The 24,096-nt window shown below is 42.9% G+C and overlaps 1 protein-coding gene across 2 annotated transcripts in view; it reads left to right on the top strand.

The window, feature by feature from the left end:
• Positions 1–24,096, top strand: part of LOC139299733 (BAR/IMD domain-containing adapter protein 2-like) — a 47,577-nt gene that overhangs the window by 18,688 nt on the left and 4,793 nt on the right. Inside the window, exons 4-13 of one of the 2 annotated variants that reach the window (XM_070922602.1) lie at positions 8,572–8,633; positions 9,722–9,793; positions 12,451–12,588; positions 18,592–18,744; positions 20,601–20,840; positions 21,376–21,607; positions 22,181–22,382; positions 22,494–22,562; positions 22,657–22,810; positions 23,024–23,061. In XM_070922602.1, the coding sequence (XP_070778703.1) occupies positions 8,572–8,633; positions 9,722–9,793; positions 12,451–12,588; positions 18,592–18,744; positions 20,601–20,840; positions 21,376–21,607; positions 22,181–22,382; positions 22,494–22,562; positions 22,657–22,810; positions 23,024–23,061 (1,360 nt within the window). Of the gene's footprint in view, positions 1–8,571; positions 8,634–9,721; positions 9,794–12,450; positions 12,589–18,591; positions 18,745–20,600; positions 20,844–21,375; positions 21,608–22,180; positions 22,383–22,493; positions 22,563–22,656; positions 22,811–23,023; positions 23,062–24,096 lie in introns of both variants that reach the window. The other variant, XM_070922600.1, reaches the window with a different exon arrangement.

The raw sequence follows: 24,096 nt of genomic DNA, 5'->3' as shown, positions 1-24,096 counted from the left end.
CCTCCTCCTTTTTTTTCCCTCCTGTCTTTCACACACACACACACAGACACACACACACACACACACAAACATTATGCTTAAAGCAGGGAATGAAATTACCCGGTGAAATAATGCCCTCTGTTGCAACAACAAATCAACATGCACTACACCCTTTAAAACACAGTATGTTCCCACAGGAATCCACCCTTGTGTGTGTGTGTGTGTGTGTGCATGCATGTGTTTGCATGGTTGTGTACATTTTCTATGCATAAATCTTGTGTTTATACAGTATGAGTGCTCTTTTAATCCACTTGTGTATATCTCCGCCTAAAGAGACAGAGTCTCTCTCTCTCACTCGCCAGCCCCACTACTCCCACACACCCCCTCCCACATATCCTCCTCTGGTTGGGCTAATCATCGCCTGTCACTTTTCCACCCACACACATGCACACACACACACACACGAACACACACACACACACACACACACGCACACACACACACACACACACACCTGCTCTCCCTTCCCTCTCTTTCCCTTCTCTCCCTGTTTCTCCTCTTCTTTTATCCCTCTTCATGAAGGAGCGAGCACTTGTGTGACATTTGTGGCTTTCCAGCCCTTCTAGGGAAACACAGCAAACACACAGTTTGTCTGGCCCTTTACAACGATCGTAATCGAGGAGCTCTGTTTATATTCCACCGAACGGAGAGGCTTGTTATTTACGACCAGACCCGAAGCCAAACAGGCAATTTACAGCTTTGAACTCCTGAAAATTCCTAGTATTTTGATTTGTCATCATTCCCAGAGCTCCTTTATCTTTGTTGTAATCAATCAGCCAACTTCGCCTTTTTACAAAAAGTCAGGTAGCTTGTTTTAGATTTGTTCTTTGGTGAGATTACTTCAAGTTCAAACACACGTCATTCGTTTGAAACAATTTAAACACAACCCACGTAGCCTATCCTAAACTACACTGTAGAATTAACGTTTGTTTGCCTTATGTGACACACTAATGTTTCTGTAGGGCAGTTGGATTTTACAAAAGCGGCAAACAGTCTTATTCACATTGTCCAATTTATTACTTCTCACTTGATTTGGTTTGTGACTGTCCATTTTGCACTGCTCACTAGTTTCCTCTTTTTCCTCAAAAGAGAAGAACAATAGCTTAGGTAACTGACAGGGCAGCATGTCATGCAGTGGGTCAGATGGACGGTACATTTCAGGAAAACCACCCACTGGAGTACAAGGCACAGCCTGGTGTGCTTAGTGTTCATTTTGAATTTGAACAGATGATTACAGATTACTTTCTTTTAATCTATTTTAATTGTATGTATATATAACCTTTGTCCCACTTCAATCAAACGCCCCGACATGACAGAATAGTAAAAAGGTTATATGTACCATTTACTGAAAGAGATTTCTGGCAGTGGGCCTGTTTTTGACTGGCCAGTATGGTCAGCCTGTGCTTTCAGTGTCCTCAGGTGAAGTTGAGAGCTGCTCTGTGCTCGGCTGGGTGTGTTCCACTATGCTGTCCTACATGGCTAGTGTTTCACTGTTGGAAGTTATGAGGATTAATGTGAAAGTAGGACTACAAACTATACCAGCACATACACAATGTACTGTATTTTATATGTGCTATGGCTTTCCTTCATTCTGTCCTCTGGTTAACAATTGAAAGTAAACTCTCTCTCTCTCTCTCTCTCTCTCTCTCTCTCTCTCTCTCTCTCTCTCTCTCTCTCTCTCTCTCTCTCTCTCTCTCTCTCTCTCTCTCTCTCTCTCTCTCTCTCTCTCTCTCTCCATTTGGCTGATTAGTCTGTTTTCAAGAACCTGGATAGGAATGTGAAGTGCTTACAGTTCAGCCTCCCCAGCCAGAGGAAATCAAATATCTTTCTCCCCTCTTAACAGTGCCTGTAACTTTGCTAATTGCCTCATTTTTAATAATGTACATGTATGATTCAGCACAAAAACATGTCTTTTGGGAAATTACATGTAATGGAGAAAAAAAAGGTGTGGGGGGGGGGCGGGGGGGGCGGGGGGGGGGGGGGTCATATAAAAGTGTAGTCAACCAATGGGTTGCTCAGGTTGCTGCTGGGGAGAGAGCACACGGAAAAAAAAAAAAAACTCACAGCCCTCCCAGTAATTACCTGAGGAAAAAACAGGTTCACACAGGGAAAATGAGGCTGCAAACTGATGTAGCATAATTGTCTTTTTTGGGTTAATGGATCTGGGACATAAGCATTCAGTATGTGCTGGTAAATGGATGCTGTCTAAAAGGCTAAACGACATGTCTGTTGTCAAGAGCAGAGGTTAGCGGTGGCGGGCGATGTGTTAACTCTAACATGCTGTATTTGAATGAGCACCCACGAGTACACATACTGTATACACGCATGTCTCTCTCTGTCGCTCTGTCTTTAGTCTGGCCTACCTCTCTCCTCCTCCAGCACCTGTCCCTGTTTAAATGAGAGCAGAGGAGCTCTTTTCTTAGCTCTGTGCCACCATCCCAGGGGTCCCTGCCTTCTCCTGCTCTATTTCTGAGACACGCACTGCATGATGGGAAGCCAGTGGCCCCCACACTCTCCATCTACACACATTCACGTTGCCCTTCATTTGTTCGTGGCAGTGACATGTGCTGAAGGTGAGCTTAGATGCAACTGGAATGGACATGGACAAAACTACAACTCTCTCTCTCTGTTTCCTTTTATAAAAGCACACACATTTACACTCTAGTTCACACTTGTGAGAATAATTGATGCATTTACGTTCTGCACTGGTTGGCTGGCATGCAACAATGCAAAGTGCCACAGTCGGTGCCATGCTAATGTGAAAGTATGATCGACCAGTACGTCCACTTTTAGGCTGATTTGTTATTGTGATGTAAGCAAATCTGCATTTTGAAGGTGTGCAGCTTTTAGATGCTGTCTGTCATGATTATTCAAGAGCACCTGAAGTATTTGGAAGTTATTTCTAAAGTGGAAAAGACTGAGATCTGATTATAGAAATGTCATTGTGCTTATATGCCTTTTTATAAGCCTACCAATATATTCAGACTTGAATACACTGTGTGTTTGATGACCCTTATTGACCCTGGTTTCTCGGGGCTAACTGACTGGCTCAAATAACACACAGTCAAAAGAGCTCAGTTTGGTTTTTCACTCAGCCCCTCCTTGAATCGCCATACCTCAACAGGTAGCTGCATGACTCTGCAGCTTTTCTTATTGCCTCCACTCAAGCAAAGAGCTCTGCCACACAGCCTTTTGGTGCTATCATTAAAATGCTGCAAGAGTTCACAACCGTTTCTTTTTTGTTACATCGAGGTATCACTTGTTATTACTGCATGTTTTCTCAAGGGATTTCCCCCATCACTCCGCTTTTTGCCTCCCTAGCTGTTGCTCTCTCTCTCTCTGTCTGCCTAATTTGCCCTACAACAAAATCTGTTTCTCTTTCATGTTAAGCTTTCTTCACTTTGAACTTCATACTTTGATTCGTAGAAGACTTTGTCGCAAAGAGCGGAGAGACAAAAACACCCCAGATCTTTTAAAGGATTCCGCTTGTCACAAACATACACGCTGTCATAGTAACTGTTCCTGCTCTTAATGCTGCCATCTCCTTTTTTTTTTGCTTTTCTCACCATTATTTGACTTTCTTTCTCCCTCCGTTCTCTGCCTTGTTCCTCCCTCAAATCAATCAAAGCACTTGTAATTCGTCACTTATGCTTTCAGCGACAAGGGAAAGCAGGTAAGTTATCAGAAGTGGGTTTTGTGCTGCAGTAATCAAAGTTTCTCTCAGGGGACATACTGTTTTTATGAGAGTTGAAGTCATGGCTTGCGATCACTTTTGCAGCCTTGTGCAGGTTTCTGTTAAGTTATTAAAACTCTACTGTACCATTAACATCTAGTGTCCATGAGGGGGGACAATGTGAAGGATATATGACAAGTTTATATTTCATGACTGATATCATTCAAGTCAGGGGTGGTTACGTCTTTACTTGAACAACCAGATATAAACCAGCCCACTGAGATTTGGTCTGGACCAATCAGCAACTCAGTAGTAACATGCAGCAGGTTAAGACATAACAGCTATGCTACATACAATTAGTAACTTGTTCATAATAAGACAGTAGGAATTCATGGATTGGTGAGCTGACACGTTGTAAAATGTTAGTTTTGTGTTAGCCCGATAGATCATCATTCACTCATCATTATTACTGAAAAGCTGGAATATGATACCTGGGTTTTCTCTTGCTACTCTAAGCTGATTGGGTCACTTCTACTAGACAGTAGTATTTAATGTTTATGTTTTTATTGTAAAGTGTTACCTTGACAGCCATTCTGCGGCTGAGACTCATGGGATATGTCGTCGTTGTTGCTCTAAATAAACTATTATTAACCATTATGCTCTCTTTGTTAAAATGGTAAGTTGTGTAATTTTTATAGCCACTGCAGAAATACTGTATGTTAGAATATGGACTGAAAGCCGCACGGTTATGTTTCAGCAGTTTTAAAATGTGTTGTGCGGTTGAGGTTAGTGGAACAGCGGCTTAAGAAGAGGCCAGGGTTTTGGCTCGCTGATACCAGATGGTTTGGATTTGCTACATAACGGCGTTATCCAGCAGACGAATGCACGACAACTTACCTGAGACCTTCTTAGAATAAATGTCAAGATTACTCGCAACTGCACTGTGGCCCACTTCGCTCTGAGAGTCTTACATTTCTCCTGTTTAAGCCTTCATTATGGCCTAAATGCATGACACCATTGCTGGACAAACTTATATTAGGCTAGTAGGCTGAACAGCTGGGATGGCTGAGCTTCCGATTTTAGTAACATGTCATATATGTATCAGTAGTTTTCTCCTGTGAGAGGCTGTATGAATGAGTTCAAACTGAGTTTATCATCCAGTTCACAAAACTACAACGTGTGTGTGTGTGTGTGTGTGTGTGTGTGTGTGTGTGTGTGTGTGTGTGTGTGTGTGTGTGTGTGTGTGTGTGTGTGTGTGTGTGTGTGTGTGTGTGTGTGTGTGTGTGTGTGTGTGTGTGTGTGTGTGTGTGTGTGTGTGTGTGTGTGTGTGATGGGTGGACTGTAAACATAAGCTGCCCGTGCTTCCAGATTAACTGTGTTTGTGTTGATGTTGTGGTTTCACAGGAAGTGTACTCACACATGTGTACCCAAACGTACACATGCACACACTCACATGGCCACCCAGACTCTCAGCTATTATCTACGTCTGGCACATTATCGCGCTGCCCCATTATACTTGCCCACTTGTTTGTTTCCCTTGTGACTTAGCATGCTAAGTCGGCAGGTATTAACATCAGCATACTGTCTCACGCACACACACATTCTGTACACAGACTCCGCATGTGGGGACTCACTCCACCTTCCTCCCTGGGGGAAGTGTACAGTAGATGCTGATGTAATGGTAGCTGATAGTAAGGGTGGAGATCTTTGAAGAGTGTTTTGTAACACAACACTTTGTAGCCGCTGCCCCTCATCTTGCAACTTCTCCCATGGCAACGACCCTAGCATTATCCTGCTTCCATGACAACCCGTAGTGAATCCAGCTTGACCTTCACCAGTGATTCAGTGTCTCTCCATCCACCTCCATCTCTGTCTCTCTTGTTCTCTCTCTCTCTCAACATTGCAAACTTCCACTTTTTTTCTGCTCCGTAGCCCACATTCTGTTATTCTTTTTTTTCCTTCTTATTTTTCTCTACCTGTGTGGGTGTATCATCGCTTCTGTTACACAAGCAGTCAATACATCTACACAAACTGATGTCATACTTTCAGGGGACAGTCTGTTCATATACAGTAAAGTCCTGTGTCCGTGCTTCCTTCCTTCTCTGACTCAGTGGTTTAAGCTAGCAGGCATGTGGTTGCTTGTTGCTGAGCTTCAGGTGCAGATCAACCTGAGCTCACCTTCCCCACAAAGGAGCTATTGTTTTCTCTCCGGCAGGGACACAGGCAGGGGGAAGCGAGCTGAGAAATATTGATACAATAATGACAAGTCTTTTGAGGGTTTATGGTTTATTTACTTGTGTGTGTGTTTGGCTGTAGTGTACATTCTGTGCGTGTTTGAGAGCTTGTCACCGTGGCTATCGAACTGTCTGTCATGTAGCTCTTAGCTGGTATGCGGATATCCTTGTCAGGCTGGCAGCTCTCACACTCTCTCAGTCTCGCAGGTCATGTCGTGCCAAATACTTTCTGTATGAAACAATAATGTTACACAACACATTCAGATTTTCCACATTATGCCTCTTTCATTGATTCTTGATTGAATTCTCTGCAGTTAACTGCCCCTGAAGGTTGCAGTCCAATTTTCTGTTACTGTTGTTGTGTGATATGATATCGAAGTTGCCATGGTAACTATTTGCATCTCCACAGTGTGAATACCCCCCCCCCACCCCCCCCCTCCCTTTCTATGCTTTGGCATCGTACATTGTGCAGTAATGAAACTGCAGATGACAAGATGAGATCTCTCGCAGATTCATTCACTCTTTACCTTTCTGGCTTCTTGCAAACACACTGTCCTACTGCCAGTTTACTTGACGTGTGTGTGAGCCTGTGTTTGTGTGTGTGTGTTTGTCTGCGGTACAGTGATGGCTGCTCATTTGTTAATTGATCCAGCTAGTTGAAGCCGCCAACAGAATGCCAGGGTTTCTAAGCCTGAAGGGCTGTGATCAGGGATGAGTATCTGTAAGCTGCTTAGCATGCCTGCTGGGAACTGACAGGATGCTTTGGCCTGTTTCTCAGCTCCTGTGCGGCACAAGATCAGCAGGCAGGTTGCACCACGGGCAGGAGGCCTGGCTGTCGTGGGTATACAGGAGTTGTAGGGGCAGTGATTGCACTGAATTTAGCATGCTTAACACTATGTTTGAATTTGCTGCACACACTTACTTGTTTCTGGTGATGAACATGTCAACAAGCTGGTTGAAATAGAGTTTTACTACATCAGAGTTTATACCACTGTTTAAAAAGGTCCATGATTGTACAGCATGTTGATCTCTTCAGGAATTCATCTTTTACTGTTTGACTTCATCGTAACTCTTTACTTTAAATCCCCCTATTTAGATAGATACTTTATTTATCCCCTGTGGGAAATAAGCAGTTATAAGCAGCATATAAACATGTAATAAATGGTTTACAACACACACAGGTAGGTGTTTATTAACCTACTTATTTGTCAACAACTGTAACTCTGGTGTTTAAACAGATAATAAATGACAATATAGTAAAACACTGTTATAATGATGAAGAAGATATGTCTTCATAGGTGAAGATATAATTGTTGGCAAATACTGTACATCATTAAACGCTTTAAAATGTCTTTGTCTGCTTACAACTACATTATAGTGTGTTATAAACCATTTATTAAATGTTTATAATACTAACGTAACAAAGTGTTACAGACTTCAATACAGAAATGTCACTTTATTGATTTAACATTTTTGCGAGACATTGATACATTTTTTGCTGAATGTAAATTATATATTGTATTTTTTTTTTTGGAGCAGTTGAAGTCAACACCGCTGTGGCCACTTCAGTGTTGTCTGTCTGCAGTTATTTGTGCGTGCTGTCTGTTGAGACAGAGACCGCTCCAAAGCCCTTTGGTGAAGACTGAAGTTTGTACTATAACGACTTCAGCACAAGTTCTGCTTTCACTTACGAAGCATTTTGAGATGTACTCTGACAGGTTAGCCTTCGAAAGAGATGTCCAGGACGTACTTCTCTATACACAGAAAACTGACGTCTTCTCACGAAAATCAATATACAGTTTATTGATACGAGCTGATATCACATGTTTCCACAAGGCAACAAGTGACAAATAAGCCATTTGTGATATGTCAGACAGAGCTAAAGCTAAGGGGCTTTGGACCTTCTGCTCAGGGAAATGTATGCGTGTCTCATTTTTCTGTACATGCAGATCTCACACTGTCTTTCCACCAGGTCTCTCTATGTATATGTGTCCTTCGCTCAATGTAGCTCTTTGTGTTCCTTTTTTCTTGACAATGCACTGCATATTCAGAAGAGGCAGCCTGTAGGTATATGAACATGAAATACTCTCACTAGCTGCATGACCCTCCTTATCTCTTCCCTTTTGATTATTTCCTTTTTTGTGTGGAGACTTTAACCTTTCTTTGAGGTGTTTTTTTGTTTTTTTTCTTTGTTCCAGAAATCACATTGCCTGATGTTAAGATTAATCAAAGAAAGAAAGGCAATAAGTTTGATCTCCACGAGACATCAGTACTTACACGCTTGAAGAACCAGAATTTAATTTTAAGCATTTTGTCTCCCCCATTTTTCGTACTTGTCATCACTTGTTATTGTTTCATTTTCTCTGTTTTCTGTTACCTTGTACCAAAAACAAACTTTCATCATGTTCTTCGTTGTCCCAGTTACAAGTCACTTGTCCCGTACGTTTGTGTGTCTTGTATTACTGCATGAGCTTTGCACGCTGGGGTCTCTCTGTTTCTCTCTCTCTCTCTCTCTCTCTCTTGCTTTTCTTGCTTCTTCCTTTCCTCCTCCTTTTCTGCACTAGGAATGCTTGTGCTGTGTTGTTCATGTGTTTTCTCCCTGTCTCCCTCTTTCTCTCTGTGCAGGGGATGTGCTGTTCCAGATGGCTGAGGTCCACAGACAGATCCAAGTGCAGCTAGAGGAGATGGTTGGTATTCTAAGCTCAAAGGGTTTTTTAGCTGTGTGGTTCAACACTACATCACTCTCTATAAAGCTCAGGCTATGTAACAAGTTATTGCAGCAATAAAACATTTTAGTTCGGCGGTGTGTGGCTCTGCCCCGTGATGCTCCACAACAAATTAGTCCGGCCGTGACACAGATTCGTCCCTGAGCTCTCGAGCCCCTTGTGGGCAGCACATGGAATACATGATAATTAAATGAACATGAACTTGTATTGAATGAACAAGTACGCTGAGCTCATATATATCCAAACTGCTAACACAGGAGGTGGCTGGGGAAGTCGAGTGAGTTAATCGAACAGAGCGGCATTCTGCCTATATGACGAGTTATCCACAGTCAATATCAAGTTCATTAGTGTGTGTCCAGTGTAGAGGAAGGCCCCGGGCATAAGTGCTCATCATGTGGATGCCCTGGAGCTAGAGCACCCCGAGTTTACTTAGGCACCCATGAGCATATGTACAGCGTGTAATCCTTCCTCTTCTCCAAGCTAATCCTCCAGTGTTCGCTCCCCAGCACGAGTCCAATTTAAGAAAAACGGGAACAAAATTCACAGTCGCCACTCTGCAAAGATGCTTTCAGCCAGTTTGAGCTGAATTAGCTGATTCAAAAGATTATTTCCCCCAAATCCAATCTTTTTATCATAAGATATCCTATTTAAATTTGCGGGAATCTGTTCATTTTAAATGTAGAATACATAGTAACATTATATCCCTGTTGCATATCAAAACCGGACCTTCAAATAAGATTTCTCTGAGAGTTCTTCTCCCGTTCTTCAGGCAGGTCAGTTTGTAATCTAGTGACTAAATATTGTGTCAGATAGCACTGAATCAGTGACAGTGACAGTGATTTGCAAGCTGAGAGAGGCTTCACAGGCCAGGACTTTGTTGCTAAAACATTTATTCAGTAACTGAGTGAATGAGAATAACACGTGTATTTTGATAACTTGGTGGAAGTCTCTGACCGCTGTATCCACATGCAGCACCCGTTAATGGTTTTGTCATTAAAATACATGTCATTAGCGTCATATTTAACTGTTTTTCTGTGATTTCTCCCCAGTTGAAATCCTTCCACAACGAGCTGCTCTCTGAGCTGGAGAAGAAGGTGGAGCTGGATGCTCGTTATCTGACTGTGAGTATCTGATTGGCTCGCTCTCCCAAAGCCCGAGGACAGCCTCGATCCAATAAGTGCACTCCATATTTTGGCTCATTTTAAGAGCTTTATATTATGTAACATCGAATCTGTTAAGGCCTAATTTGACTGAAGTGATAACCGACATGGAGGTGAAGTTGTGTTTTAACATCGGGATCAAAGTCTGTCTCTGAGACGATTACAGGATGTGTGTGTGAAAAGAGAAGCTTTGAAATAACATTTCACATGTACTCACACGTCAAGGGTAGACTGATTATAATAAACCCCTCCTGGTGTGTGTGTGTGTGTGTGTGTGTGTGTGTGTGTGTGTGTGTGTGTGTGTGTGTGTGTGTGTGTGTGTGTGTGTGTGTGTGTGTGTGTGTGTGTGTGTGTGTGTGTGTGTGTGTGTGTGTGTGCGTGCACTGTGGATCTGGTCTACATGTGATATCTTTAGAATGAGTGGGTTGCAGCCTGAGTGTAGAGCAGCACTGCTGTGCGTTGTTTTGGGGGATGGGATAATGTTGCCATTATTGTATTGTATTGTTGGAAGGACCACGCTACGAGCTGCGTCGGCTTACAGCAACTCACTCACTCACTCACCCACACTTAATGTAACGTTGCTCTTAAATTTAAATGGGGAAAAAGGGTTGTTTGTGAGTCATTTAGGCTCCTGGCCTCTTGACTTAACAGGGACACATGTTGTCATGTTGAGTTCAAATGAGAAGTCTCATCTCAAAGTAATCTTTGACTCCATACACATCCGCCAAATGTGTGTTAGTCTGCTGTCTAAACTGGTATGGAAAAAGATATGGAAATGTGTCACGCTTCTTGCATTGGTTCGGATGCCTCAACCATTTCAGACATTTCTATCTCTGCGTATCCCTGAGGTTTTAACATCCATTACATTTAATGAATTTCCCACAGATCTGCCGGAGTGATAATAGCAGTCATTTTGCTTCAGACTTTGTGAATTAATCATCTGAAATTTTGACTCTGTTCAAAAAGACTCAAAGGAAAGCCTGCTATTTTCCAAGACTGGAGTCTGTGTGCTGTTCCCAGCGGTGCATCCCTCTCTGTTCTCCCTCTTGTCTCTGTCTCGCTTTCTCTTGTCTTGGTTTTACGACACTCTTCAGTCATCACACGGAGGTCACAAGTTGGGTGTAAACCTTAAATGCAGCCTATTGATTACCAACGAAGAGGAACATTTCTTGGCAGATGAGCTGCAAGAGTCAGATTCTCTGAATGGACCAAAGTCCATCTACTGTCCACTGTGTTTCTAATCAGATTTAATCACACTAATTATCTGTCTGCAGCAGCAGTCAGTGATTGAGAGTTGTGGGTGCGGGCGCTGGCAACAAAAGTCAACAGGCTTTTGCTTTGTTAATTAGTGGGAACATTCCAGCTCAATGAGGCAGATGCTAGGAATGCTATATTGTTTACCCAATTTGACTTTGCAAACTAAAGGCAAATCTTTCACAATACCCAATTGTGTCTTCCCTAAACATTACTACACTCCATTACTACATGTGCTGAGGCTTTTCCACCGGGGAGCCTGGGGACTTTCTGGGAGTTAAATACTAGATACGAATAGCCATATTGGTTGTGCTGCTTTATCTCAAAGACGAGGAGGGGATGAAAGGAGTCATTCATTGTTATTGGATTACAGGGAGTGCAAATGCATGTTTAGGTCCATTTTGTGTGGAAATCTATTGAAAAAATCAATATCTCAGAGAAGCTCCTGACTTGGAAAATGAATCAACAGCAGCTGAAGTTCAAATGTAAAATTCCAGCAGTGTTTTAGATTATTGTTGTGAGTTGTTGAGAGGTTTCCAGTCCAGCTCAGACCCACAGATCAAACACCACCCATCTCTGCTATGAAATCCAGACAGTGCATGTGTCACACCGCTAGTCTTCCAGTGACAACAACAGCTCCTTTTCAGCCAAACAATACCTCAAGGATACCTACATCCTCGGTGTCTACAGTATGTAAATGTGGGTGTTGAACCCTCATGCATGAGCCTCTCTCCTCCGCCTATTTTGCCTCGCACAGAAACCACATGAGGTTTGTCACACCAGACACAGTTACTATAGCAACAGAGCTGGTACAGCCCGGAAACAAAGTTGTTATTCTCAATAAATAAATAATTAAAATAAGCAAATAAAATAAAATGAAATAAATAAACTCTGGTTGTAAGTGGACTCGGCAAGTCGCTTAGCTTGTTCTACACGTCACACATTCGTTTTTCACTTTGCAGGCTGCCACTGATTTCTGTTATTTTCACTACGCTAAGAGAATCAACTTGAAGTCTGCTTGAGATGGGTAATCAATGAGAGTGGATGTTTTTAACAGACACAATCACGAGACGCGTTCTTGCAAAACGCGTTCTTGGAGGACGAATGAGGAGCAAACACTGTAATGAATCACGCAAATTTGCTTCTTTCTTTAATTGAAAAAGATTGTTTTCAGATGTCAAAACCTTTTTGAACACACCGACGAGAGGTTTTGCATCTGCAGTGGCACGCAGATATAATGTAACTTCCACAGAAAAAAATGAAGAAAAACTTTCAGAAATGACTGCGTCCCTCCCTCATACACCCAGGCTTTTTAATTTGTGTTCCTAATTTTGCGTTTGTGCTCTGCGTGTTGCCCCACATAGGCTGCCCTGAAGAAGTACCAGGTGGAACACAAGAGCAAAGGGGAGAGTCTGGAGAAGTGCCAGGCTGAACTGAAGAAGCTGCGCAGGAAGAGCCAGGGCAGCAAGAATCCCTCCAAGTACGGAGAGAAGGAGATGCAGGTGAGTCTCTTGCTTTTGGGTTTTTTGCACAAAGCCTGATATTATATTAGTCCTCAGTTAAACAACAAGAATGAAGATGCCTCGTATAACCGTCAAAATGCACTGGTCAATTCAGAATTTCATTTCTTCCATTGTCATGGGGTCACTGTAAAACACTCTCAAGCTAGCTCGTAGCACTGTTGTATGTAGTTTTAGCAGAGTTAGCGTGCATGTGGGTGACTGTTGGATTGGAGGTTTGTGAGTCTTGGTTCAAAATAATGACTTTATTCTTCATAAAGTAAAGAGGATACACACAAAACAGCAAGGATGGGGGTGGGGGTGGAGGCGGTGGCGACGAGGTGCCCTGAGTGGGAAGGCAAATAGTGGAGGTTTGATTATGAATTGTGTGCCCTTGCCAATATTTTTTTTGTACATCTACACACATACAGCAGGCACGTAGACACACACGTGAAAAAGATAATAAGTCAGTGATTGACGTACTGGAAGAGTACGAGTTTACTTCAGCCAATGTGTCTCAGCACATGGCTTTGATCAGGGTTTAAACAGAACGAGTAAAGCTTGTATGTACACCAAATAATGGTTGACTCAATTATCCAAAGAGGAGTAGAGGGATACACATTTCAAAATAAAAGCTTACACCAGAATGCTATATTTTAAGATTTTTACATTTTGACATTTGTATATTTATTTAACCACAGAGTTTTATAGTTATTATGTCTTCTTGTACATTTTCTTACAGTGTATATAAGAAGACATATATTGTTTGATGTTATTATTTATTAAATAGCACCCTGCTGTGAGTTTCTGTGTTTTGTGTCAGAAATGTCTGTTTCTAAAAGTGGACGCTGAAGGCCCATATGATCAGTCATGTGAAATATATTGCGCTGTTGGAATTTCCTGTGCAGATGGATTGATTTGTTTGAGCCTATATGTCTTATTTTGGTAAAGGTGGTTAGGTGTCATGACACACAGTGGGCATGCTTGTGTAACTGCTAGATATGGATAAAATGCTCAAACATTTTTAGAAGAACTTTTTTTGCAACAGTGTCAGTCTTCAGGAGTCAGACGGCCGACATTTACAACTTGTCAAAATGGTTAAATGTCAAACCGAAGCAGTCACTTGATTCTCTGAGGGAACAAAGCAGTGTTTGCTATGGGCGTCATCATTCAGGTGATTGTTTCCACAGCAAAGAAACATCCGACGGAGCAGCTCAGGTGAAATTTTTGATGAGTTCAGTTCAGTGTTTGGCACAACTTAATTATCTTTATCTTTCGCATTTAGTTTCAGTCACTCGACTGCTTACTTGACAGGGGAAGTGGTGACAGTGTTCTTCCTCCATGTAGACAAACACAGATACATGCAAGTCGTAGGCCTTCACTGTGGCGTCGTTTACAAGTTATGTATTGGTTTAGTCTCGCAGCCAGTGTTGCTGTCAAACTGAGGAAAAAATGACACAGCAGAAAATGGCGACAGTGTGACTGCTGTTCCTTCACAAGGATTTCACCGGAAGCTGGACGTCTGACTGCCTGCAGGGATGGGAACAAACAGGTCAAGGCTTGCGGGGTAATTACTGAGCTGCTGCCGGTCATGCTGTGAAGTGTGTCCGGCCATGACAGAATCAGATCGATAGCTGGACCAGAATCATGAGTTTTGTAGAGTTTACTGAAAATTTTACTCTTACTCTTTGCTACCCAGGTTGTAGAAGAAAGCACCTCCTCTGTCCAGAGTTTATACAGTCTCTCACACACACACACACACATCTGCCCTTTCCTGTCTGGGATGGTTCGGCAGTGCTGGATTGATCTGACTGCTGTGTCATATTGTGTTTGTTCCACTGCATCAGGGATGCCACAAGGAGATGCTGTGTGAAGTGTCAACGTCGGCAGTGTGTGCAGCAGTCCAGTTTTTGCATGGAGCAGCGTTTGGGGTGGGAGGGGTGTTTGAGTGCACTAAGCCAGTAAATCTCAGTCAAGAATGGCAAGTTGTTACATGTTCCTGCCTCATGTGTTTGATCATTAGGCCTCTGTTGGGTTTCCAGTATGACATGAAGCACAATTTGATGAGCAGAGGCAGGAATGCAGGAATCTTTTATTATAACTATTCTTATCAGTCAGTCAGTCAGTCAGAGATTTGTCTAGAAATAAAAATTTGATTCAATGTATTCAAATACAAGTCTAAATCCACATTAAGGGCCATAGAGGCTGTACTGTCCATGCCCTGGAAACAAATATGTTGGACTTACCTACTGACAGTTTTTCAGTTTTTAGAGCCTTATGAGTAGTGGTACTAATTTAATGTTTGTCTTGAGGGGTGACGAAAGGCCATAACAGTTGATCCCCTGAGGAGTACGAACGTGCTCAGTTAATGCAAAATATCTTGCAATGTTGAAATTTTATCCCAATGGTGGTTCAAGAAGAAAGCTCATATTCACATTCTTGGCATTTCTTAGACTTTGATATTTTATTTGTTCTAATTGGAAGTTTGGTCAGATGGTGACAGCAGACGAAAGATCAGCGGGTCACCAAAAACTTGAGGATTTGTCCTCCGAGTATCATAATGCAATATTTCATTGCCAGTGATTCATACTCTATGATGCAGTAAATTGCTGTGGATCAAAGTAGATGTGGTGATGGATGGACTGAGGCCAAACCACTAGCACAACAAAAAAACCCAACAATTGAAACTGAGAGTAGTAACATTACCACACACTCTTACTGAGTCTGTACGACTGATCATTCGGGCCCATCTGTGCAGAGGAGGGAGCTCATCAGGCTCCGGACTCATAACGTACAGTCGGTTAGCCGGGAAAAGGAAAATCAATCTCCCTTCCTCATTTCCAGCCCGCTCACTTTCACTGATCATATCACGGCCGTGGGCGTGTGAGAGAAAAGTCAAGCCGTTTGTGCCAGAGTCCCCCGGGGAGGACGACGGAGCCCTGCGCTCCCTCGAGACCTGTGCTTCACAATGACAACCATCTACCTAGAAAGGCTTAGAGAGCGAGCGACTACAGACGTGTCTTTAGTGTTTAGTTTAATTTGTGCGCATAGAGAAGGATTCTTCCAGGCAATCGGAGGCTGTTGAGAGAGTAAAAGCGGCTAAGGCGAGCTCAACATTTCCTCCTCCTCGTCCTCCTCCACCACATCTGTGTTATTTTAGCAGATGAGAGTTTTCTTTTTTATCTCTCCTCTTTTCATTAAAAAGTAAAGTATGTCTGAGCGAAAGTCTGGCAGCGGACACAGATGGCGGCCGCATTTCATTGATCGCCATCTCTCTCCCTCCTTCTCTCTCTCTCACACTCTTCGCTGTTGTCTCTCCCACTTCTCTGTCTGTCTCTTTGTCTGTCTTTCCTCCCCTCCCTGTTCTCTTCTGCCTTCAGACACTTTCCACTGTGCCATCTCATCAATGGGTAAAGCCCCTGCCAAAATGCTAATCAGCTCATTATGTAGTTCAGTGGAGTGGACCAAGGTGCCGTAGAAAGGGGTTTCATCTAGATAAACTCCTTTGCACTCTATAGGCCTGTTAATAAGAGCCCAGACAGAGATAGTTCAGGATTCAGAATTAATATCTCCAGCTGTTTGATAAGCTCAGGGGTTTCTTCAGCTTGGTAGATCATGGATTTGTGGATTCAAACAGATGCAGAAAAAAAGGCCTTGTTGACGTGCAAGATTCAAACAGGTACTGTAGGTGTCGGTTCTTTCTGTTGTGCCCCGGAGCATTACGATACAGTTGTGTTGATTCCAAAGAGTGCTGATGATGAAGGAATAGAAGAGCATAGCTAAGCAGCTCTTAGCTGTGCAGGAAAAAATGTTTTTTTGAATCCTCACAAGAATGAAAAGGAGTATAAACAGCTGTGTTGTTTTGAATCCCACTGTATGCTTTCAGAAGGGTGCGATTCCCTGCTTTCCCAGTGCTCGTAATCACTGGAAACTGTATTAGCGTTCAGTGCAATAGGGTGCATAATGTCACATGCTGTTTTTTTGCTGGTGTATCAGCATTTTGTCCTGATAATGTTCATTTATATTCATAACCTTTGCAAAACAAGTAATTCCAGCTGTGATGTAACCTGAGGTCGCTCAGATATAATGGAGGCTGGTGTCTGCCTGGGCTTTTCCCTTTGCACTCATTGTCTTGGGTTACTTTGGTGACCTTTTTGAATGCTTGGAGAACTGGGCCATGTGGATTTGACAAGTGGAGAGGGCTCGTCACCTCAGTCCTTTAACTGAACTGAACGCTGGGCCTGTAAAAGAACTATAAGCAACAAACTGAACCAGTTTCCAAGCACTTAATTTGAGCTTCAGGTGTTCAGAAAGAACAGAATAAGGTCAGGCTGCTCTCAGGAGGAAAAATGCGTTCATCATCCTTTCAACCCGTCGCTTGCTTGATTTGACAACTTGGCTCAGTGGATTTGTGTTATGGTGCAGGTAGATTACTCCCAATGCTAATGCAAAAGGCCATTTCTCAAAATGTTTGTGTTCAGTATCTTTTAGCCATCTAAAATATTCCTTCACTCATGGAAGTCCAGTGATTAACCTCGTGGCTGTTGGCAGTGGGGAAGTAGTGTGCTCTGGTGGTTGCTAAGTGAAATACATCTGCAATCTGTGGTGGCACCGCAGAAACGTACATTTGGCACCAACTTAACAAACTTAATTAGTCTTTTCATGAGTCTTTCATGAGAATACTGAACTTGAGGAACTATTAATCACACCGCAGCATCAACAACAACATGCATTATGATCATTATGAGACTAAAATGACAAAAGTAACAGAATCATCCACCAACTTGATGCAGTATCTGTCTTTTCGAATATGGAAGGGTATTGAAGTCATGTGTCAACAAACAAGGTTGGCGTTTTTTATCAATGTAAGCATCTAGAACAAAGTGTATTTGCTGATTACCCATGACAAGCCAGCTTTACATATGTACCAAAAAGAAACGTGTGTACTTGATTCTGGTTAAATATAGAAACACACCCCCATAACAAGCTTCAGACCAGCCAATACCCCAAAGAAAAGTTCAGTCTAGGTCAAATCACTGCAAGTAAATATAACACGCCCTTCTAGGTCAGTATTTATCAGCAGATGTTACAGTATTAAAGCCATGAAACCGGATGCAGTCGACCTACTTTGAGAATCTAAAACTTTCAGCTACCAACATGTAAACTCTGCTGTTTATAATATACAGTGCCTGACATGTGTATGTGTATGCTCGCAAAAACACCTAAATGCCACTTCCGCTTCAAAATAAGACTCCCCGTAGCTTTTCACCACCCTTACTGACCATTTCAAGTGTGTGTGTATGTCGGTGAACTCTGTGAGACATTTCCCTTTTTTTTAGAGCGTTCACGCTAAGACAAACTGACGGCGCTGGATCTCCCTCCTCCCTTTCTGTCACTGTTACTCGCTCTTATACGCGCGCTAACACACCTGTTATTTGTTATTGTCCGACATGTAAAATGGATTAGTGGGTCTTTGTGAGCAGTTCCTCCTCCACACTGCGGGATCTTCAGTCATAATTGCCTTACCTCTGTAGCACTCGGCAGGGAAAATCTGACCAGAGAAAGTTACTGAGTAAGGCTCTCTCCTTGCACAACTATTACCGCCGAGGTGCACTTAACTCGTAATTGCTGCAGTGGAGCTGTGCAGTGATTGGCAATACAAGACTATGCTGTGCTGAGCAGCTCCTGAGTGTGAATGTATGTAATTGTGTGAATGTGAAGCAGGGTGTTATTTTTAAAAAAGTACCTACATGTTAGCTTGTCAGACTTTCTGTCCATTAGCCTGCTAAATGTGAAAAGTGGCTTTCGGCAAAATATGGAGGACCTGCAGAGCACCAGCAACTTTTTTCTCACTGTCTCGTCTGTAAAACGAAATATGAAACAAAAGAAAATATTCCATGCACAGTACAGATGCAGACCATGTACAGATCTGTGGATATTATGTCCAACCAACCGAAGTTAGTAAATTATGCTCATGTCCATGTGTCATTGTGTGTTTCCCATCAGTTTGTGGAGACCATCAGCAGTAAGCAGACTGAGCTGGACACCTTCATCGCTGAGGGATACAAGACAGCCTTGTCTGAGGAGCGTCGCAGGTACTGCTTCCTGGTGGACCGCCAATGTGCCGTGGCCAAGAACAGCAGCGCCTACCATGGCAAGGTGAGCCCAAGTGTCACATGAACATAAAAAGGTTTTTTTGCTATGAAAGAAGGATAAGGAGAGACGTAGCTGTCGTAAGTTAAAATAGATGAGGATATATTACAGCTATACTTAGTTTCAGGAAGTCACATGCTCAAGAAGACGGCCGTTTAGGTCAATACTGCCACTTTAAAGGTCTCATTTGAAATAAGAAAACTTGTCGACCTTTGGCAGAACATAGTGTGTTCATGTGGGGCTTCATCGCTCAGAGCAAGAAGCTGGTTTTCAGGACCTTCAAGACAATGCACAGATTTGAGTTCATGGTCCAGAGTCAGTGTTTCCTTGAGTCATGAAGTACTTGTTTGCAGTAGCACCTCAGTAAGCTAACTAAGCTTAGCCTGTTTTCAGTTCTTTTGATCTTTCAGCCACTCAGGAACACATTTTCTGCACATTATGTTCAGAAAGGAATATGTGCAGAGCTTGTTAGATCAATTTAAAAAAACCTTAGCTTATTCCCTTTGTGCTATGATGTTTGATTCTAGCCAGCTACTGCCTGTCTGTCATCTCTGTTTTATTTGAAACTCACCTGCTGTAGACCATTGTTCAGCGAAAAGAGCATACTAGGAGATATATAATTCAAAGTCGCATTAGCTTTGACCGCTCATAGGGGCCTCTTCATTTTAAAAATTCATTAAGACTGTAGACAATGCCCCGCTGACAGGCACATCTGAAGCTGTAATCCATCATTGCACCTTCGAGCGTCAGGCCACCTTTTTGTGTAGAGAGCTGCCTCGCTTGTTTGGCTCGTAAAAGACTTTAATAGGAAAAGGCATCAAAACACTGAATGTAGAGAAAGATAGACTGAAAAAAGAAAGCTCAGTGGGATGAACAGGACGAATCGCCAACTGTTTCTTACCCATACTGTTTACAACAGTCACTAGAGGATTTCATAATACCTGCTTGTTATTTTCACATTGCTGTTGACATTTGAAGCAAAGAACCTTTTGAATCCAAACAGATTTCCCCTGATAACATACCATCAAAGGTAATGGAGCATTATTAACCAGGATTTAGGATTTAATTTTATTTCCTTATGCTTGTTGTGGTGTGTGTCTCCCTGCGTGTGAGCTACAAACACATGCCTGTCCATTACCCAAGAATTTTGATATTCTTGGGTAATGGAGTACATCGGCCTCGTGGGATTACTGGTGGGTGTGAACTGCCAGCCTGAAGATGTGGCTGGAGGAGGACAGTGTGTGTCTGTGTGTGTGTATGTGTGTTTGTGGACTGTGCTGCCGCTTCTTTTTTCAACATGGAGTCTAGTCATTAATCAGGATGGGGGTGTGCGTGGGAAGAGTTCACCTTCAGCAAACTGAAGAACCCTCTCCCGGAGAGTTCCTAGTGTGTGTGCAAGATCTGTGTGTGTTTGTGTGTTTGTGTGTGTGTGTGTGTGTATGAGAGAAAGAGGTGGTGAGCACTTCGAATTAGCACATACAAAGGGACAAAACTGTCTGTGTTTTGCATGCGTGTGCATGCATGTATACTGTACAGTCATACACAAATGTGTGCATTTCTGTCCGTCCATTAAACTCTATTTCCATAGACAGCAGAGCCGTGTCCACAGGCTGTGAGATGCTGAAGTGGGCAGCTTGGTTGTATGTCAGTCTGTCCCACAGCCTCACCCACGCAGCACATTATCATAGCTGTGCAAAGGGCAGTGGTCAAGGATACGGAGTGAGAAAAACCTTTGAGAACTGAATGTTTTTTAGAGTTAAAGGTTTAGCAAAGAAAATGCTTGACTGAGCTTTTTTTCTCCAGTCATATTGCAGCTACATCAATATCTCTCTTCTCCGATCTTCCCTTCCTCCTTCCTCCAGGGAAAAGACCTCCTGACCCAGAAGATCCCAGTGTGGCAACAGGCTTGCTCAGACCCCAACAAGCTGCCTGAGAGGGCCATGCTCCTGGCCCAGCAGATGGGCTCTGCCGCCCTCGGGGGCACAAGCCCCCTGCATACCTCCAAATCCAACCTGGTCATCTCAGACCCCATCCCTGGGGCCCAGCCTCTTCCTGTGCCCCCAGAGCTGGCGGTCTTCATGGGCAGTGGCCTTGGACACCCAGCGGTGAGTTTATGAAAATAAATGGCTGCTGGAGGCTAAAAGTATGGGTCTATTTTATTTATTTGTGTCTTTTTTCACTGTCTTATAGTATAATAAATATTTCAATGTTAATTTTGATGATATACTATAGGCTTGGATATGACGTCACAGACTTAACCTATTTCAGATGTGTTTTATTAAGAGAGCTGAATTACTTAACTGGAATTACTTCCCTTCAGTTCCCTCAGTAGTACCACTGTGAAGGAGCTAACAGTCCCGTTCTTATGTCGGCTTGTCCAACTTTAGCCCTCCATAAAGAAGCAAATCAGACATCAAACATCTCTAGTCTCACTTTAAAGATGGCACTCAAGTTAATGAGCTGTTTAGAGTCTAAATTTCATGCTGGGCAGCAGCTGACAGACTAGACTGAGATGAACTCTCACTAGACTTAATTTCTCCAAAGTGGACTCCAAAGTCTATCGATTTTTTTTTTTTTATCAAGATGAATTCATTTGAACTCAGCAAATGTTAATCATAACATATCTGTTTATTCCAGAGGCTGATGGGCCCTGATGGCATGTCCATGGTCAATGGGACAACAGGAGTCCACGGGGAGGAGTATTGGACGGATGGAGGGACTATGTCTGTGTCCCAAGTCAGGCCTTCATCCCCTCAGACCCAGGCGCAGGCTCAGTCCCAGGCTCAGCCCCAGAGACAGGTCAGCGATGTCTACTCCAACACCCTCCCTGTCCGCAGGCCTGCCCCCGCCAAGAATAAGAACCCCGTGGGTAAGATATCCCAACACAACTAGAATTTAATGAGCGACAGCAGCACCGCAGCAAGAAAACCACAAGCAGAATATTTGATTGAGCCTCAAACTTATTGCTATCGTTGTACTTAGAGGTACAGTGAGGAGCATTTTAACATCACATAAACAGTTGCAGTCACATTAAGGTTGATATCACCTTCCGTCTTCTGTGGTAACTTACAATGTTGGCCGCTGCTCTTCAGTGTCCCAGAAGAGGAGCAGGTGGAAGTAGGACAGAAACAGTATTTATGAGAAATGTTGGCATGAGATAGTCTGCCAATCACCTCAACTATAGTCTCATTTATTTATGGTGATCATACCGTGGGTATCAGTTAATCTGGCAGTGATATATGGATGTTTACAAATGCGATACAAAAGCCCATTTAAGAAATTGCTAAATTTAGAACATCTGCCTGGCTGCTGACTGTGCCTAAAGAGACATAAATGTTACCTTAAGTTAGCACTGCAGACTGCAGTTTTTCAGAGCGTTTGTGACTCTGAACTCTTCATGGATTTCATGTCTGACAATTGTTTCTGTCTGCAAACTCCTCAGGAGAGACACGGACCCTGCCCAGGTCCAGCTCCATGGCAGCAGGCCTGGAAAAGAACGGGCGCTCCCGTGTCCAGGCAATCTTCTCCCACGCTGCGGGTGACAACGGCACCCTGCTCAGCTTCTCTGAGGGAGATGTCATCACCCTGCTAGTGCCTGAAGCCCGCGATGGCTGGCACTATGGGGAGAATGAGAAGAACAAGATGTAAGTAATGTATTCATGTATTCTATTTTGCCTGAATCCACACTGTGAGATAAATATTGTAGGTACAGTGAATGTAGAGTATAAGTTTAACATGGTCTTCACTTTTCTCAGGCGCGGCTGGTTCCCATTCTCCTACACGCGTGTGCTGCCTGAGAGCGACAGTGAGAAGCTCAAAGTGAAGTATGTAGCATGTTTCTATCATAAGCTGTGTGTCAACTTAATGAGCCCAAATGAGCCCAAGTCTGAGGCCTTTGTTTTTCTCCCCCCCCCCCAGCCTGCACCATGGGAAAAGTAGCAGCACAGGGAACTTGTTGGAGAATGATGGATCATTGCCCACACCTGACTACGGCCTGACTGCCCGACTGCTGGCACAGAGCCTAGCACAGACCCGCCCACGCCCCTACAGCATGGCAGGCTTTGGCACACAGGTACAATTTAACATGTGTAGTACCCATGAACACTTGTTACTCAGTTAATTTGTAGCCCCCATCTGGTTTAGCCTTGTGTTGCGTAATTGTATATGAGTAATCCTGCAGTAACTGAAAAGGAGAGTTTTTGCTCAGTTTCTGCTACCACCTAGTGTTTGTATGCAAGTACAGCAAAAGCACACAAAGTAAGAAATATTGCTTTTATCTTTTCAGCCTGCTATTGAGGATTATGACGGCCGCTTTGCCACAAGGTAAGTGCCTCTTCTGCTCTGCCCTCTTAGTAGCGACTGATATGACTGCTGCCGCCATCCGAATTGTTTTAACTTGGATAGTTTGGGAATTAGTGACCTATCAGAAGAAGACATGAGAGCCTATCACCTGAGATAAATGGCGTTTTACCCGAGTTACTACATGCTGGAGCTCTCAAGAGACAGCAAGGCAACTGCTTAACAAACGCTGTGTCCCAATTAAATGCTACATGCTCATTATAAGCAGGTTACATAGTATGTTTTAAACTATTTGTATACTCAAAAAAGTTTCTATGCATACTGTATTCTCCAAAAAGTCAGTATGGAAGTGCTTGTTTTTTGAGTGAGCTGTTGCTGTACTGAGTTGTCTCAAATAGTAGACAGTGGTGAGATAGACGAAGGAAGATCTTACGAAACAAACAAGAAAAAACCCACTAAATCTTTAGCAGAACGATTTGCTTTCATCCTGTACATTTTAATTGGCAGAGGCCTTTCACATTAGCGAAAGCAAATCTGAAAGAATGTAGAACCAGAGAATATTTGGCTGTTTTACTTTGACAATTGATTCAACTAATCGAAAGCGTTGGCCATACATTGTTTGTCAATCGACTAATGATTAATAGACTGATAGATTAGTTAATAGATTAATAATGGTTTCAGAACTAATGAGGAATAATAGATTTGATTTAGCTGTAGTGTTAAAATCCCCACCTCCATAAGATGTATGCACAGTGTTTCTTTTGAATATATATATATATATTTTTTTTTTTACTGTCTTTGTCCTTTCCTCTTTGCTCTTGCTTACTTTATTTATTAGCTCTTTACAGTAATGAATGCAGTCTAGCGGCTCAGTGTCTCAGTTTATTGTCAGCAAGTGCTCGTGGCCCGTTATATTTGCACTGTAATCCTATCAAATCCTTGCTGACTCACCAGGGTTGTGTGAGGTTAGGTTTAGGATTTATGCCGTTCCTGTTTCTGTCCAATCAGGGAGTGCATCCTTGTGTACATGTATATAAATGTGTGTGTTTGTGTGGATGA

Source organism: Enoplosus armatus, chromosome 17, assembly GCF_043641665.1.
Source record: "Enoplosus armatus isolate fEnoArm2 chromosome 17, fEnoArm2.hap1, whole genome shotgun sequence".
NCBI classification, from domain to species: Eukaryota; Metazoa; Chordata; class Actinopteri; order Centrarchiformes; family Enoplosidae; genus Enoplosus; species Enoplosus armatus.
This window is presented reverse-complemented; position numbering and strand designations above follow the sequence as displayed.